Raw genomic sequence first — 17,931 nt, 5'->3', positions numbered from 1 at the left:
TGATTTACTGTGACTTGATTTAGAGGTAGAGCATGAATGCATTGTAACTGTATGCGAGCTACAGTGAGAATGCTTTTTTTAATCTCGAATTTTGTAAATTTTACAAAAGTAAACAAACAAGAATCAGTGGAAATAGAGAAATAAAAAAAAGAATAAAGAAGGTAAAAGAAGAGTTGGTCCTCTTCTCCAACTCCCAAGATTCCAAATGTCTCAGCAAGTGTTGTAGTGAAACTAGCATTGTCTTTTTCTTATTGTGCAGTTTAATCACATTACATATCATGCAAAAAACAAAGACTGCAGGTTTTAGAGCAGGGCTGCCCAACAGGTAAATCCCCATATGTTGTAGAACTACAACTCCCATGATGCCTAGTCATTCTAAATGCATTCTAAAGGTATGCAAAGCATCGTGGGATTTGTAGTTCCACATCATCTGGGGATCTACCTGTTGGGCAGCCCTGTTTTAGAGTAATATATAGACAATACTGAAAGTACCGGTATATCAGATCTGCCCACTTTAAGGTGAATAAACTGTGCTGTGAAGTTTCCATAATCATTAGAGCTACAACCTAATTATCCTTGACTTAAGGATACATTGCAGACATTACTGAAAATCTCAAAGAAAATTAAAAAAAAAACATCACACTGAATCAATTGAAATCACAGACTTGTGAATATCAAGGTCTACTGAGTCATTTGAAGAGAAATGCTTATCTAACTCTGTGTAGGGAGTAAGTGTCACCGTAAACTATAATACGAAATAAGAATGAAATAGTATTACAAACATGTGTGTCAATACTCAAGCAGAACTCATCCAATACAGGGGGCCAGCTGAGAAAACAAATACTCAAGCAGAACTCATCCAAAACATTGGGCCAACCCAGAAAACTAATAGTCTCAGTGGGCTTGGCTATCTGATAGGTAGTGTCCCCTTTAATGACTATTATGCAGTTTACATTAATGAACTCAGTGGGTATGGAATAGGATCACAGGAGGACAGTTTGTGCTAGTCTGCTCAGAAAGTAGTCTACAGTGTCCATGGAAGACCTCCACCAGGTGGACCCTCAAGACACTGTTAACTGATTTGGCTGTTTTTGGTGGGAGTAAGTGAGAGAACTGTCTCCTGACAAAACTTCTCGGGACCTTTGCCAAGCGATATCCCTCAGATCCACACATTTTGTATTCTTCTACTATCCTCTATAGGGGCTTCTACACATGGCTCATGAGTAGATTGCATCTTAGCAGACTTGTGCACAGCAGAAAAATTAGTTTTAGCCAACTCAATGGTACATAAAGAAAAAAAAATGTGGGTGGTCTAAAATGTATCCATAGGGCGGTTCAGCCTACGTGATTTAGAAAAAATATTCAGAAAAGCAAAAAGGGCACAAATATGGGCTGATCAGTGTACTGCTCAATATGTACATAATTCACTCATTATCAAGTGAGAAAAAGTGACTTTGTGACTTCTCATTTGATCTGTGAATAAAATTAACATTTAGTAGCAGTCCCTTAACCACCAATCATCTATTTTTCCATTAATATTCCCTTTTTAAGTTGCCAAGGACAGAAATCCATATGATTTCACTAGTAAATACGCTAATCCATTGTCCGGTTCGTGATATTTCCATATGGCGCTTTGGAATCACAGAATTCGGACAACCTAGCAATCACCCCAAAATTCGGACACATCCAACTTTGCTAGAAACCAAATGCACAAGTCTACTTCTTAGTAGGCCGCAAAGGTAAGTCTCTTATATCTTGGGGACAATTTTTGCCTAACTCCTTGGAGTTCTTGTCCATTATGCTTTCTGTGAGGGGCTTTTAGACTGAGCACCCAGTTGAAGGTAAAATTGCCCAACTTCAAGCGCTAATTTTCTGACTGATGCTTTGAAACGGTGGGACCAGTCACTTTGACAGTTGTGAGAATTTTTAAACCCCTGTTTCTTGCCCCCTTTGTCATACCTGCACCATGCTGAGATGATAGGTGTGGAAGGGACGCAGGACTCTAAGAGGCAGACGATATGTAAGCAGCGCATCCAAAGAGGGAGAATCCGCCACAGTCAGCAGCAGTTCTAAGAGAGAGAAGAGCACAGAGTATACATGTGGCAAAACAAATTTTAATTAATATTATTATTTTTGGCACAAACGAGTTTACAATCTAGAGGAAGTGGGGTATGGAACACAAGAGGAGGGGGATAGCATCCAAACAACAAGGTGGGTACGTAGCAGAACTGGAATGTGACCGTTGAGTTGACAGGTTTGTGAGATAGAAGTTACTCTTGGAGCCATAAGCTTTTCTGAAAAGATGGGTTTTGAGGGACTTCTTAAATTATTGAAGACTAGGGGAGAGTCTAATGGGGGGAAGGGAAGGGAGGTGAGACAGGCTGTTCCAAAGGAAAAGAGCCGCCCGAGAGAAGTACTGCAAGCGTGAGTTAGCCGTAAGGACAGGACAGGAGATACCTATGAATTAGTAAAGAAATGTAACAGGGGCTAGAGCTGTTAAGAGCTTTATAGGTATATGTTAGTATTTTGGATTGACTACTATAGGATTCCAGAAATGCTGCCGCTGTATAACGTTTTGGCTGCAATCAGAGGCGGCTCTATAATTAGGCAATTTAGGCGGCCACCTAAGACCTCGCATTGCCCTAATTTGCCTTAGGGCAGGGTGACACAGTAGGGGGCCCGGTGGCTTGCCCTTTATGGTGCTGGGTGTGAGCCCCCTCCACACCGCCTGCCCGGGAAGAGAGCCAACCTCCAGTCTGCAGCTCTGCCGGGTGCAGAGCTGCAGACTGAGTTGTCTTGCGTTCTCAGCCAATCAGAGCATTGCCGCGGGTTACCACGGCAACGCTCTGACTGGAGATTGCGAGACTTACCACGTGGTCTTCAGCTCTGTACCCGGCGGAGCTGCAGACTGGATAGGGAGCCCACCAGACCACCAGGGATACAGCCTGGCCACCGGATCACCAGGGAATCAGTTTATTATAAAGGTATTTATGACCCCCTGTCACGGCAGTCACTTCCTCCCAGATAGAGTGAAGCCACGTGGGATGGAGGAAAAGCCCGTCAGGAGGGAGCTATCAGAGCCTCACACTCCCAACTACCTCAGCATGACATTGGACCCCAGGGAACCACCCTCCTGAACCCATAAGGTAGGGCTGGAGGGTGGCTTTATAAATGTAAACTTTGCATGTGTGTTATTATGCATGTGTGTGTGTGTGTGTGTGTGTGTGTCAGTATTTGTGTAAAGCAGTATGTGTGTATGTGTGTGAGTATGTCTGTCAGGGTGTCTGTGTGTGTGTGTGTCACTATTTCTGTGTGTATGTCTGTGTATCAGTATGTCTGTGTGTGTCAGTATGTTTGTCAGTGTGGCAGTATGTCAGGGTGTCTGTGTGTGTCAGTATGTCTGTCTGTGTGTGTCAGTATGTCTGTCAGGGTGTCTGTGTGTGTGTCAGTATGTCTCTGTGTGTGTCAGTATGTCTGTCAGGGCGTATGTGTGTGTGTCACTATGTCTGTCACTATGTCTGTCAGGGCGTATGTGTGTGTGTCAGTTTGTCTGTCAATGCATGTCAGTTTGTCTGTCTGTGTGTGTCAGTATGTCTGTCAGGGTGTCTGTGTGTGTGTCAGTATGTCTCTGTGTGTGTCAGTATGTCTGTCAGGGCGTATGTGTGTGTGTCACTATGTCTGTCACTATGTCTGTCAGGGCGTATGTGTGTGTGTCAGTTTGTCTGTCAATGCATGTCAGTTTGTCTGTCAGTGTGCGTCTCAGTTTGTCTGTCAGTGTATGTGTCAGTATGTCTGTCAGTGTGTAAAAATGTAAACTTTGCACATGTGTCAGTATGTATGTGTGTGTGTCAGTATTTGTGTGACAGTATGTCTGTGTGTGTCTTAGTATGTGTGTGCGTATGTCTGTCAGGGTGTCTGTGTGTGTATCAATATGTCTGTCAGTGTGTGTCACTATGTCAGTGTGTCAGTATGTCTGTCAGTGTGTATCTCTATGTTGTCAGTATGTATATCTGTGTATCTGTATTTAGTATATCTATGTGGTCTGTGTGTATCTGCACATGTGTCAGGTTGTGTATCTGCGTGTCTGTATGTGTGTCAGTGTGTGTATCTGTATGTTATCATTGTATGTATTTGTGTATCTGTATGTTGTCAGTGTGTGTACCTGCATGTGTATCTGTGTGTGCATCTGTATATAGTCAGTGTTTTTATTTGTGTATCTGCATGGGTGTCAGTATATGCATCAGTGTGTATGAGTATCCATATGTGTCAGTGTTTGTATATATGTCTCTGTACGTGTGTCAGGTTGTGTATCTGTGTGTCTGTATCTGCATGTGTTTCAGTGTGTGTTTGTGTGTGTGTGTGTTTGTGTGTGTGTATCTGCGTGTATGTGTATCACTGTGTGTGTGTGTGTGGCAGTGTATGTGTACATGTGCATACATTTCATCATTCAAATCATCAACACTACACACAAGTACACCCCTGCATTGAAACGTTAACAATACATACAAACACACCTTTGTGTTAAAAAACAAAAATATATATAAGCCCACCCCAGCATTAAAAAAAAAAACTTCACATAGATGCATGCTTGCATTCAAACACCAACACCCCATACAAACACACCCCTACATTTACACAAACATGCTTCCATACAAAAACATGCTACCATTCAAATACACAAACACAGCTCAGTGCTAAATACAACACTGCAAGCATGGGAAAATGGTTCTGTGTTGGGAAGTAGAGAGCGTGATTGCATGTCAGAAAGTGGGAGCCAAGGGGCCCCATCAAATGCTTGCCCAGGGCCCAATCAATATTAAAGATGGCCCTGCACCCGCCAACCCTGTCACACTCATCCTCTATCAGTCTGTCCCACTCACCCCCTTCACCCTGCCTCACTCACCCTACCACATAAACCCTTACAATCCTGTCCGCCAACTGTGCAACACTCACCCTATACCCTGTCACACACAGGTAGACAATGCCAGGTACACTCAGAAATACACACACCGGCACTTATGTACACAAGACTGCAAGGCTATATAATCATAACCCTCAGTCGTGTATAAACAATTGGCATAATTGCTAATTAAATGTTTATTGCAAATTCATTTCGTTTGCAAATTATGCCATAATGCTCTAAGTTGTATACCTAGTCTTCATCACCTTATCCATTCTTACAGGCTCAGGGATTTTGAATTGTATAACTTTTTTTTTGTAGTATATCTGATGCAGAGTCTATCTGGATCCCATGTCATGTATGAGGTCTGTTTATTTTGTCTTTTGTACCATGTTGCACACTGCACAAATAAACGGAGTACTTTGGAGAATCCACCTCAATGGAATTGTTTGGTTTTCTGACAGGGCGGTCTATTTGGGAATTTGGATGATGATTTAATATGGAACTATGGGACCAACATCGGAAGTGTAACTAAGGACTGATCACAGATACAGTATGTAATCACTGTGTATTCTATAAATTGTGGCACAAAGGTTATACACAAATAAGTTTTTCTTTTGTGTTGTTTTTTACATGTTGACCCAGCAACATTTGTGCATGTCTATGCTACACGGAGATATATTAAACACATAAAATATATATTCAAAAATGAACTATTATTGGCAACCTTTGTATACTAGCTGCCAGTATGTATATATGTAGAAAAACTATACATTTTACCTGTAAAGTTACACATTATTATTTTTTATCACAATAAAAATGCATGGTTGTGATGAGGTGACCGTGCGGTTCCCGGGCAACTTGGTTCGCAGTTTTGAACCACTTTAAAATACGCCAGGAGAGCGCTTTTTGGAGGGAAGGTGCCTGAGGATAAGGAGAACAAACGCTACCTAAGAGCCAGACGGAGCACCCCGTTTTGCGGCCACAGAAGCTCCCTAAAGTTGACTGACTAAGAAATCCATGGGCGTGTTGTGGGAGTGTTCTGGGCGTGTTGTGGGAGTGTTATGGGTGTGTTTGACTGTATCCCTGATGTGTATAAAAGCAGGCCATCTGACCAGAATAAATTATTCCTGTTGTATCGTTCATCAAGTCTAGTCTAATGTTTGGATAGCTCAGAGCTTTAATCACTGCTTCACTTGGGATCTGGGAGAACTACAGCAGATATACCGGTACTCAGTCGGAGCATAGGGGATCTGTTACAATATTGATTTAAAATTATGAAAACATTACTGATTTGTGTAGATGTGAATCTGTACAGAACAGGAAGGCCAGGCATAGAATGGACAGGTATATAAGTAAGATTCTAGCTGAGCTAAACTCCTTATTTACCTTCTTGCTCTGCCTCTTCCTCACTCACAGTCATGGTTAGTGTCTCCCCCCAGGTTGGGTCATGAGTTGGGACCTGGGTTGTATGCGAGATGCTCTGGGCCTTTACTCCATCCCTGTCATTTGAGCTGCTCATCCTGTAACACATATTGGTTTAAACATCTCCAATAAAACAATAAAACAAAAAGACAAATTGCATGATACGGACGTGCTATACAGAGTGAATGGTTCCTATGGCTTGCAGAGTTGAGGGTCACTTCTTGGCTACAATTTAGACTATAGGCCTGTGCTAAACTGGGGTACAATGTGCTTACATTTTCTGGAATGTAATGAGTTAAGAGAATAACACCATGGTGATTTGAAGCAGAAACGTGCTTGTACGGCAACAGATTCCTTAAACTCATTATTTCTGACCCACCATCAATCAATGACAGGCTGTGATGGACAAGAGAGCCAAGAGAGGGGGTGGGGCAGCCATGGTGGTCCATGGCACGTGACCTGTCAATGGTGAACTTGGGTCAATGAAATATTAATGCCAAACAACCCCCATGGGACATGGGTTAGGAGTAGTAAAATCCCATTAGTGCCCCTGCACACTTGATTTCCATATTGTTGATTTTTTCATGTTCCTTGCATCACAAGTGTTTAATGCTCAAGGGTCTAAGGTCTTCTCTAAACTGCAGACGACACATTGAGTAAGATAGCTTGTGAGTGGGGGAGAGGAGGAGGGGGAAGGAATATAAAAAAAAATGAAGTAATTAAAATAATATAAAAGACAGAAAGATGGCGTGAATATGAAGAATGACTATTGGAGATGAGAGGATAGATAACATAAGAGAAATAGAAGGCAGAATAGTGGGGCAAAAGGGCAGAGAAAGGTGGTGGGTGACAAACTGGCCCAGGTGGTTTAGTGGAAGGTTAAAAGGGTTGAAGTACACGACTGCAGGACTGCGAACGATTATTACATTGTAGCAGATTTATAAGCTCGAGAATCCAAGGCCATCTTCCTCGTCCTGACTGTTGTTGCCAGATTGTCATGGTGTTTGGAACGCTGATAATTCCTGTATTCTCTCACAGGGCTTATCAGCAGTATGTGTAATACACACGATCCCAGTGTGAAATCACTTAAAAGGGAGCTGTTACATGTAGTGTGTACGATCCAAAAGACACGTTAAGCTATTATTTGTGCTTTTAAAAGAAAAACTAAACAAATTTTGTTATTCCCTAAAAGCAATCTAGAGGCTTATAAAAAACAGATCCTTCTTTGGCCAGATAGGGGCACTAGAATGGACAACTCTGTTGTATTCCATGAGCGGTCGTGTAAGGGTTAATAATTATTATTTTGCTTGACACCTGCAGGCCGACTTGAGCCACGAAAAAGATGGCTGCGAGGGATAAAGGGTAAGTACATCTACTTTTTTTTCTCCCTATATATTTGTATTGCTAATGCTATAGTGTTCCTTTAAGTTTTGAGTTCATACTCACATAGTGACAAAAGGACAAGGAGCGGAGCCAGCTGTAGTTGACGGGAGATGAGTGGCTGAGTGCAGGGTAACAACAATGGTTTCTGTCCCGTGTGGGGACAGGAAGCTAGATTGTCCATGTGATCCATGCATGGGCTCACTATGCGTCAGAGGTTTCTCTGTAACCTGAGGGAAGATAAGACTTCATATGAGAGAATTCTAATAGCCAGATAAGAGGGCAAAGGAATAGAAAGGGATGATGGGAAGTTGAAATTGAGGAATGCATGAAGATTTGTTCTCCATCATTATTTTACACAAGGAATTATGCGAATACCTCTACTAATAATACACCCAGGGTTAGAGTTACATCTTAGATAATTCCCTGTTATCTGCTAAATGATTTATTATTATGTTATTATTTATATAGCGCCAACAAATTCCGCAGCGCTTTACAGTGGGTGGACGAACAAACATGTAGTTGTAATCAGACAAGTTGGACACACAGAAAAAACAGAGGGGTTGAGGGCCCTGCTCAATGAGCTTACATGCTAGAGGGAGTGGGGTAAAGGGACACAAAAGGTAAGGATAGTATTAGACTAATGACAGTTGCAAGAGAATGCAACTCAAAGAAGTCAGGAAGTATAAAAACCACAAATTCCAAATTAATACCAAATTTAAAAGTATATAAAGCAGTTGTATTCAGGATAGGTGACCTTTGTGGACTGGGGTCTGTGAGCAGCTGTACAGAAGGTATTAGAAGCAACAAGTGCCAAAATACACACAACACTCCCCGTGTATAAACATATAAAACAATACTTATGCATGTACAGGTATATGTGAGGGATGTCCCATGTAGTCAGTACCTACAATAATAAAAAAGGTACATAGTATAGACTGTACATACAACGAGAGAAATATGGAGGTAATTGGAAACACTCACGGATTCCAGAGCCGTACCAGGCTCTGTATTTAGTGCCCAAAGGTGCCTCAAAAAGGCTTTGCTGGAGAATCCTGGATGGTATCCCCCAGAAGTAGAAGGAACAGCAGCAGAGTGATGATAAAAAAGTGTAGATTTATTGTAAATATAAATTAAAATAATAACTGTGCAGGTCCCATATGGTGACTCACGAAATCACAGTCATGCATTTGTTTCTCTCGTTGTATGTACAGTCTATACCAGTGATGGCGAACCTTTTTGAGCCCGAGTGCCCAAACCGCAATACATGCCAACTTTTTTTCCCTCAAAGTGCCAACATGGCAATTAAACCTGAATACTGAGGTTTACGTTTAGAAAAAACTACTAGTACAGTTAACAACTTTTGTTTTAAAAGAAGAACACAACACAGAGTTAAATTATAAAAAATTTAAATAATGATATAAATTAAGCTTATATTAGTATCTCCAACAAATGCAATACATACACACAGACTGCTGAACACATTCACACACCAACTGCTTAATACATACACACACCGAGACACAGACAGACTGCTAAATACACACACAGTCCGCTAAATACACGCACACTGCTGAGTACGCAGTCTGCTGAATACACGCACGCAGTCTGCTGAATACACGCACGCAGTCTGCTGAATACACACACACACACACACACTGCTGAATACATAAAGACTGCTGAACACACACACATATACTGCATTGAGGGGTGCAGTGTATGTGTCTGTGTGTAATGTTGTGTGTGGGGGGGTGGGGTGCTGTGTGTGGGGGGTGGGGTGCTGTGTGTGGGGGGTTGGGGTGCTGTGTGTGGGGGGATAGGGTGCTGTGTGGGGGGGTAGGGTGCTGTGTGTGTGGGGGGGTAGGGTGCTGTGTGTGTGGGGGGGTAGGGTGCTGTGTGTGTGGGGGGGGGGGGGTAGGGTGCTGTGTGGGGGGGGGGTAGGGTGCTGTGTGTGGGGGGTAGGGTGCTGTGTGTGGGGGGTAGGGTGCTGTGTGTGTTTGGGTGAAAGGGTGCTGTGAGTGTGGGGGGGTAGGGGTGCTGTGTGTGGGGGAGTAGGGGTGCTGTGTGTGGGGGGGTAGGGGTGCTGTGTGTGGGGGGTAGGGGTGCTGTGTGTGGGGGGGTAGGGGTGCTGTGTAGGGGGGGTAGGGGTGCTGTGTAGGGGGGGTAGGGGTGCTGTGTGTAGGGGGGGTAGGGGTGCTGTGTGTAGGGGGGTAGGGGTGCTGTGTGTAGGGGGGTAGGGGTGCTGTGTGTAGGGGGGTAGGGGTGCTGTGTGTAGGGGGGTAGGGGTGCTGTGTGTAGGGGGGGTAGGGGTGCTGTGTGTAGGGGGGGTAGGGGTGCTGTGTGTAGGTGGGTAGGGGTGCTGTGTGTAGGGCTGCTGTGGGTAGGGGTCCTGTGTGTAGGGGTCCTGTGTGTAGGGGGGTAGGGGTGCTGTGGGTGCAGGGGTAGGGGTGCTGGGGGTAGGGGTGCTGTGGGTAGTGGGAGTAGGGGTGCTGGGGGTAGGGGGAGTAGGGGTGCTGGGGGTAGGGGTGCTGTGGGTAAGGGTGCTGGGGGTAGGGGTGCTGGGGGTAGTGGTGCTGGGGGTAGGGGGAGTAGGGGTGCTGGGGGTAGGGGTGCTGGGGGTAGGGGTGCTGGGGGTAGGGGTGGTAGGGGTGCTGGGAGTAGGGGTGCTGTGGGTAAGGGTGGTAGGGGTGCTGGGAGTAGGGGTGCTGGGGGTAGGGGTGCTGGGAGTAGGGGGAGTAGGGGTGCTGGGGGTAGGGAGAGTAGGGGTGCTGGGAGTAGGGGTGCTGGGGGTAGTGGGAGTAGGGGTGATGGGGGTAGTGGGAGTAGGGGTGCTGGGGGTAGGGAGAGTAGGGGTGCTGGGGGTAGGGAGAGTAGGGGTGCTGGGGGTAGTGGGAGTAGGGGTGCTGGGGGTAGTGGGAGTAGGGGTGCTGGGAGTTGGGGTGCTGGGGGTAGTGGGAGTAGGGGTGCTGGGGGTAGTGGGAGTAGGGGTGCTGGGGGTAGTGGGAGTAGGGGTGCTGGGGGTAGTGGGAGTAGGGGTGCTGGGGGTAGGGGTGCTGTGGGTAGTGGGAGTAGGGGTGCTGTGGGTAGTGGGAGTAGGGGTGCTGGGGTAGTGGGAGTAGGGGTGCTGGGAGTAGGGGTGCTGGGAGTAGGGGTGCTGTGGGTAGTGGGAGTAGGGGTGCTGGGGTAGTGGGAGTAGGGGTGCTGGGAGTAGGGGTGCTGTGGGTAGTGGGAGTAGGGGTGCTGTGGGTAGTGGGAGTAGGGGTGCTGGGAGTAGGGGTGCTGTGGGTAGTGGGAGTAGGGGTGCTGGGGTAGTGGGAGTAGGGGTGCTGGGAGTAGGGGTGCTGGGGGTAGTGGGAGTAGGGGTGCTGGGGTAGTGGGAGTAGGGGTGCTGGGAGTAGGGGTGCTGGGGGTAGTGGGAGTAGGGGTGCTGGGAGTAGGGGTGCTGTGGGTAGTGGGAGTAGGGGTGCTGTGGGTAGTGGGAGTAGGGGTGCTGGGAGTAGGGGTGCTGGGAGTAGTGGTGCTGTGGGTAGTGGGAGTAGGGGTGCTGGCAGTAGGGGTGCTGTGGGTAGTGGGAGTAGGGGTGCTGTGGATAGTGGGAGTAGGGGTGCTGGGGGTAGGGGGAGTAGGGGTGCTGGGGGTAGGGGAAGTAGGGGTGCTGGGGTAGGGGGAGTAGAAGGAGTAGGGGTGCTGGGAGTAGGGGTAGGGGTGCTGGGGGTAAGGGGGGTAGGTTATTACATCAGTATCCCCCCCCTTCCCTTCTTGTTACCTTTGGTGAAGGGGAGGGGGAGAACACAGCCATCCCTGGTGGTCCGGTGGTGGTATGCAGGACAGGAGGACAGGTCCTGCAGCTCTCCTGTCCTCCCGCGCGATGCTGTGTGGAGCGTTGCCATGGTAACGCGCGGCAACGCTCCACACAGCTCACGGGAGGACAGGAGAGCTGCTTCCTCGATCCCTCCCCCCTGCTTCCGATCCTCCCGACACGGAAGCAGAGTAGGCGCCTACCGTTTCGGGCAGGCAGGCGCCTACTCTGCAGTGATGGCAAAGCTATGGCCGCGTGCCCACAGAGAGGGCCCGGCGTGCCACCTGTGGCACGCGTGCCATAGGTTCGCCATCACTGGTCTATACTATGTACCTTTTTTATTATTGTAGGTACTGACTACATGGGACATCCCTCACATATACCTGTACATGCATAAGTATTGTTTTATATGTTTATACACAGGGAGTGTTGTGTGTATTTTGGCACTTGTTGCTTCTAATACCTTCTGTACATTTTGACTTTAGGGTGTTGGGGAACACCTTTCTCACTCCAGTACTGTGTTTTGGTTTTTCACTGTGTAAGCGCCATTCACTTCCCTTGTTTTATTGTGTCTGTGAGCAGCTGCCTACTGTGTATACTGGCAAATCCAGCCCTATTTACATCTTCCTAGATGGAAGACCTGCATATATATACATGTATAGATATACCAACATACACACACAAACACACTGATCAACCACAACATTAAAACCAACTATTGTGTAGGTCCTCCTTGTGCTGCCAAAAGAGTTCTGATGCATCGAGGCGTGGACTCCACAAGATATCTGAAAGTATCCTGTGGTCTGGCACCAAGACATTAGCAGCAGATCCTTTATGTCCTGCAAGTTGCGAGGTGGAGCCTCCATTGATTGGATTTGTTGTTCCAGCACATCCTATGATTTCTCAATCGGATTGAGATCTGGGGAATTTGGAGACCAGAGCAATACCTTGAACTCTTTGTCATGTCTTCAAGATTTCTCGAGGGCTGCACTGTTCCTGTGGAACTCGCTTTTCACTCCTCCGTTAGATACTCACCCAGTCTCCACTCCTTCAAAAAATCGTTAAAAAACCCACTTCTTCATAAAAGCGTATCAATTAAACTGTTAATAGCTCCCAACTGATTCCTCTTCTGCAACTGTCACTAGTCTAATACTATCCTTACCTTTTGTGTCATTTTACCCCACTCCCTCTAGCATGTAAGCTCATTGAGCAGGGCCCTCAACGCCCTCAGCGCTGCGGAATTTGACGGCGCTCTATAAATATCCTAATTATAATAATAATAATAATGTTCCTCAAATCATTCATCAAATCAATTTTTGCAGAGTGTATTATCCCACTTCAAGAAGTACCTGAAATGTTCACTGTCAGGAAACACCATTGCCATGAAAGGCTGTATGTTGTCTGCAACAATCTTTAGGTAGGTGGTGCATATCAAAGGAACATCCACATGAATGCCAGGACCCAAGGTTTCTCAGCAGAGCATTGCTCAGAGCTGAACACTGACTCTGCTGGCCTGCCATCTTCCCATAGAGCATCCTGCTGCCATCTTTTTATAGAAATAAAGCACATGCACAATCCAAACGATCTAACAGAAAATGGGATTCACCAGACCAGGCAATCCTCTTCCATTGCTCCTTCGTTCAGTTCTGACGCTCATGTCCACATTGAAGGTGTTTTGGCTGTGGACTTCACTATGTTTTCAGCTGCAGGGTTAAGACTAGAGGGACCTGGCACCCAGACCACTTCATTGAGCTGAAGTAGTCTGGGTGTCTATAGGGGTCCTTTAATGTTAATGTGCTTCCTAATATATCCCATCCCTTGACAGATGCCATTGTAACGATATAATCAATGTTATTCATGTCACATGTCAGTGGTTTTAATGTTGTCTTATAGATAGATAGATAGATAGATAGATAGATAGATAGATAGATAGATAGATAGACCGATACTATCCAATACACACATATCAAACTGAACAAACCTACAAATCTGCAATTTCTTTTTCACACAATCTGAGTCTGATCGTAAATTTGATATAGAAAAAGGCAAAGATATAAGTAATTAAATTAGACGGATCAGCCCATTAAACCATAGATTCAGTGCGTATCAAGCAAGCATTGATCTGATACTGCTTGTTACTAGCCCTGCATATTACAAACTATATCCCTGCACTGGTGACACAAGTAATTAAGTTCACGTTAAGTTCAGCTTCAAGTCTACAAAAAAGGGCATTGAACAACGAATTGAAGAAAGAATTAACTCAGTTACAGCCGGACGGTATATTCAATGTGGCTCTGCAGCTAGCCTTCTAGCTTGGACCTTAAATCTCACCGTTGTGTGAATAGACTTCTGTATGGGGGGCATTGTCATTCTCTGTTCTCTAGCAGAGAGCTGAATATTTCAACGCAGTACTTAATTTTGTATTTTTAGAATAGGATGAATTGATGTAGATATCTACAAGATGCCATATAATCATAAGGAACACACAACACATGCTTTTGGGAAAAATAGATATAGACAGAAGACGCGTCCCATGGGACGTATTTTTTTGGAACCATCCACATTTAAAGCAGGAGTATATAAAGTTCTAAGATTACGTCAATGCCCTGAAATAGTAAATGTTGTAAATGTTGTCTGAATTGTGACGGGGTAGCTTTAGTTTTATAGGGCTCAAATTAAACATCCTGGAGACAATCCTTACCAACAACACACTAGTTAGAGTTTATCTGGTCTGCAGTTTGAATAAAAAGAACTACCTACCAATTTCCCTGAAACATAAACACACGGATGGGTTCATAGAACATTCACAAAAGCTAATATTTCATTAAAGTATAATACAACAGTCTAGTGTTTACTTTGAATATTATAGATTTTTGAACCAAAACCACAAAAGGCAACTTTATTTTCAACCATGTGCCCATTCATATGTGTAACGTAATGTCACACGCATGGTTTGATGTCTTCACACAAATGACATCATATGCTGAGTGATACAAGGTTTGTACTGCAAACACTGTAAGCCATTAGCTTAGCAGCACAGAGTAGGTGACCTCCCAATATCCAGAAGATACGCAAGACTCGAACAACATGGCTGTATTGGTGCACCCCAAAGCACAATAATAGTGTATTTCTAAACTGCACGTTATGTTAATGACATGAGAAAGGTCACATAGCCTGCATTAAATTTCTTTTTAATTTTCATACTTTTTAACTTACTCTCGCCTGCTCTATAAATTTAACTTTAGTCACTCACAGAAGGCTTCTGCAGGTTTAAGAAGGCTATTGACTGCAGAGATGATACATCTAAGTTAAACAGAATTTGCAATAAATTAAGTTTAAACATTAGATCTCACTTTACAGGAAGTGTTTAAAAAGGCTGTGTAAGTCGCATGCAGGGAGGTGTGACTAGCGTTGCATAAACAAAGTGATTTAAGTCCTAAATGGCAGAGAATTGAGCAGTGAGACTGCAGGGGCATAATCTATACACCAAAACTGCTTCATTAAGCTAAAGTTGGTTTGGTGCCTATAATGTCCCGTTAATTGCAATAATCCAGATCTCTGACACGTTACTTGAGTTTTGTATTTCTGGGACTGGGAGCTCGACTCTGTATCCCATGTTTAGTCTTCCATCTTCCATAAGCAAGCTCTATCAAGAGGTTCCCAATAGGATTCATGCAACATCATATCTTGTTCTGGACAGTCAAGTATGACTCGATATGCAGGAAGCTTTGCAATAACCATTTCAGAAACAAACCATGGTGGTTTAATGATAGAAAATTACAAAAGCCTAAATTGCAGAACCATCACAATCAAATACAATATGCATTTTATAACAAGTGAACTTATATAACAAACAACATGTAGCAGTAAGAAAGGAATATGTATAGAAGGTATATATCTGTATGTCGGTTTAGTATGGACCGTAAAAGGGATTCTTTAGAATTACAAGTAAGTAGTTTGGGAGGTACAGAAGTAGAAAGACAGGCTGTCAGTATCTGTGAGTTTGTCTTCCGAGGAACAGGTTTGATAAACAGCCTAACAGACACACAGGACAATAGGAGATAAGTTGTTATGATATTCCCTTAGAATAAGCATGGCAATAAAGAACCGGATACAGAGTATCCCAGTAAACTGAGACGTAATTCTAAATAATTCCGATTTCAGATTAAAGACAATGAAATCCTTTGAAGTAACAAGTTACACCCATAGCACCATCAAACCAACAGCAGAACAATCATATCAGATCCCACTGACTTTCTCTCCTCGTTCTGTCATTGTTCTACTGACAGTGCTATGCTATTCTTGTGCTGCATGTGTCTTTTACACTAAATCCTGTTGCCAACAATGCTATTTCTGCTGTGATCCTACTCAAACGGCTGTCATGAAATTCCTCGCCTGCTGTCTCAATTATTTTTATGTTAACTTCATACACATCTACTAATGAAACTTTGATTATAAACGGTTATTGCAAACTATACAAATAGTGCATGTTATTCCTGAACACACACACATCCACGCAGCTCTAAACAGTAGCTATCTCTAAGCACTCTAAGTGGAATAGGTCTGCAGGTGCCACAATTTAATTAATTCAACCTATGCCCCCTACAAATCTGTAATTAAAGGGACACGCCAGACCAGGGCCGCCATCAGAAATTGTGGGGCCCCTAACACAGCTCAAGGTCTGGGCCCCCGGGTGCCTGCCTCCAAGCCCCGCCTCCAAATCCACAGGAATACACACACACAGACAAAAAAGGACACAGACACATACACACAGAAAGATACACACATACTAACAGACACAAATACTGAAACAGACATACACACATATAGACACATACACAGATACAGATACACACACACATACTGACATACAGACACACACACTGACGTACATACATACTCACATACTGACACATACAGATACATAAAGACATACATACATACTGACAAACAGACATACATACAAACTGACATACATACACATAAATACATACTGACATTCATACATAATGGCAGACATACACATACATACTGATGTACATACATACGCAGACACACAGATAGATATATACATACACAGATACATACAGACATACTGACATACACACACAGACATACATGCATACTGGCATACATACATACATACATACACACATACATACAGACACCGCATTATTTTTTTTTAAGGGGCCCGGTGCCGCAATTACACGGCCGCAGCGCTGACCGGGCCCCTGAAGATATAGGGCTAAGATATAGGGCCTAAATGCTTGGGCCACCTGATGGGCCCCGGTGCAGATGCACCTGCAGCAGTTTCGCCGCTTCACGTTTGGCCCGCACGGCCGGGCCCCCCAGAGCCGCCGGGCCTGTGACAACTGTCATGGTTGTCACCCCCTGATGGCGGCCCTGTGCCAGACCCTATAACACTTTAGTTTTATAAAAAACTTTATATCAGAAGGGTGTTTCCTATTTGTTTTATTTAGAAAAAAAGTGCAGATTTCAATAGAAACTGGCACTTTTATAAATTGACCTAGTTACATCCACCTGGCTTTCAATCAGACAACCTATCCTGTTACTTCCTGGTTTGGCTAGCTCAATGGAGCTAAACTCAAGAGGCAGCAAATGCTCAGAGCACCTGCCTTGCAAAGACTTCTCATTGAGCTGCATTGGGAAGTCTGTGATTGGACAGATATAGAAAGGGTGGGCAGGGTTAAAAGGGGAGGGCTTGCGAAGACAGCAGACAAGAGAACTGCAGGTTTTGCAAACTGTTTTCAGATGTACCACCAATTGAATAATGCATAATGAAATGCATGCATGTTTTCATTTTTGGTATATCTACTAAATAGTGCTTTTGATTTATTTTGTATTTTGGCAGTGAAATGTCCCTTTAACATAATCCTTGCACTTACACGCATTTATATAACTCAAGACTTTATAGTATATTGCATCAACACCAACACGGGGATGACATAAGTGCTGTTATTTAGTATCGAAGATCAAGACTAGTGGCCAAAACTTCTATTCCCACTTGTTCTATCCCAACCAGCATTGAGGGATCATGGGAGTTGTAGTTTTATCACAGCTAGTTAACTATTTGCCTACCTCTGAATTAAGCTTAGGTTAAAATATGACCAAAAAAGCCCATCTCCCATTTGGATCTCCACGTTAATGTTAAAGGCATAAACGGAACCTTTATGTCACATAAGTGACATATACAGGGGTATTCACTATTTTGAGAATTTAAGGTGAATTCAAAGTTAAGGACAGGTTACCTGAATGTAAAGCATAGCTGATTTAAAGAAATTTTCCTGTTTGGCTATTTTGACATTAAACATGAAGTTCACTTTGAATTAACCCTGAATTCTCACTTTAGTTAATAATCCTGTAAGATTCTAAATCTCTACATTTTCTATATTAGTGAAATGGAACT

General features: G+C 44.1%; 1 protein-coding gene across 1 annotated transcript in view; it reads right to left on the bottom strand.

Moving 5' to 3' along the window:
- The window catches only part of CCDC33 (coiled-coil domain containing 33), a 91,380-nt gene that overhangs the window by 57,800 nt on the left and 15,649 nt on the right, over positions 1-17,931 (bottom strand). Inside the window, exons 4-6 of the mRNA XM_063449349.1 lie at positions 7,772-7,935; positions 6,290-6,423; positions 1,960-2,069 (exon numbers count right to left, since the gene is read on the bottom strand). Coding sequence (XP_063305419.1) covers positions 1,960-2,069; positions 6,290-6,423; positions 7,772-7,935 — 408 coding nt within the window. The remainder of the gene's footprint in view (positions 1-1,959; positions 2,070-6,289; positions 6,424-7,771; positions 7,936-17,931) is intronic.

This window comes from Pelobates fuscus, chromosome 3 (assembly GCF_036172605.1).
Source record: "Pelobates fuscus isolate aPelFus1 chromosome 3, aPelFus1.pri, whole genome shotgun sequence".
Lineage (NCBI taxonomy): Eukaryota > Metazoa > Chordata > Amphibia > Anura > Pelobatidae > Pelobates > Pelobates fuscus.
This window is presented reverse-complemented; position numbering and strand designations above follow the sequence as displayed.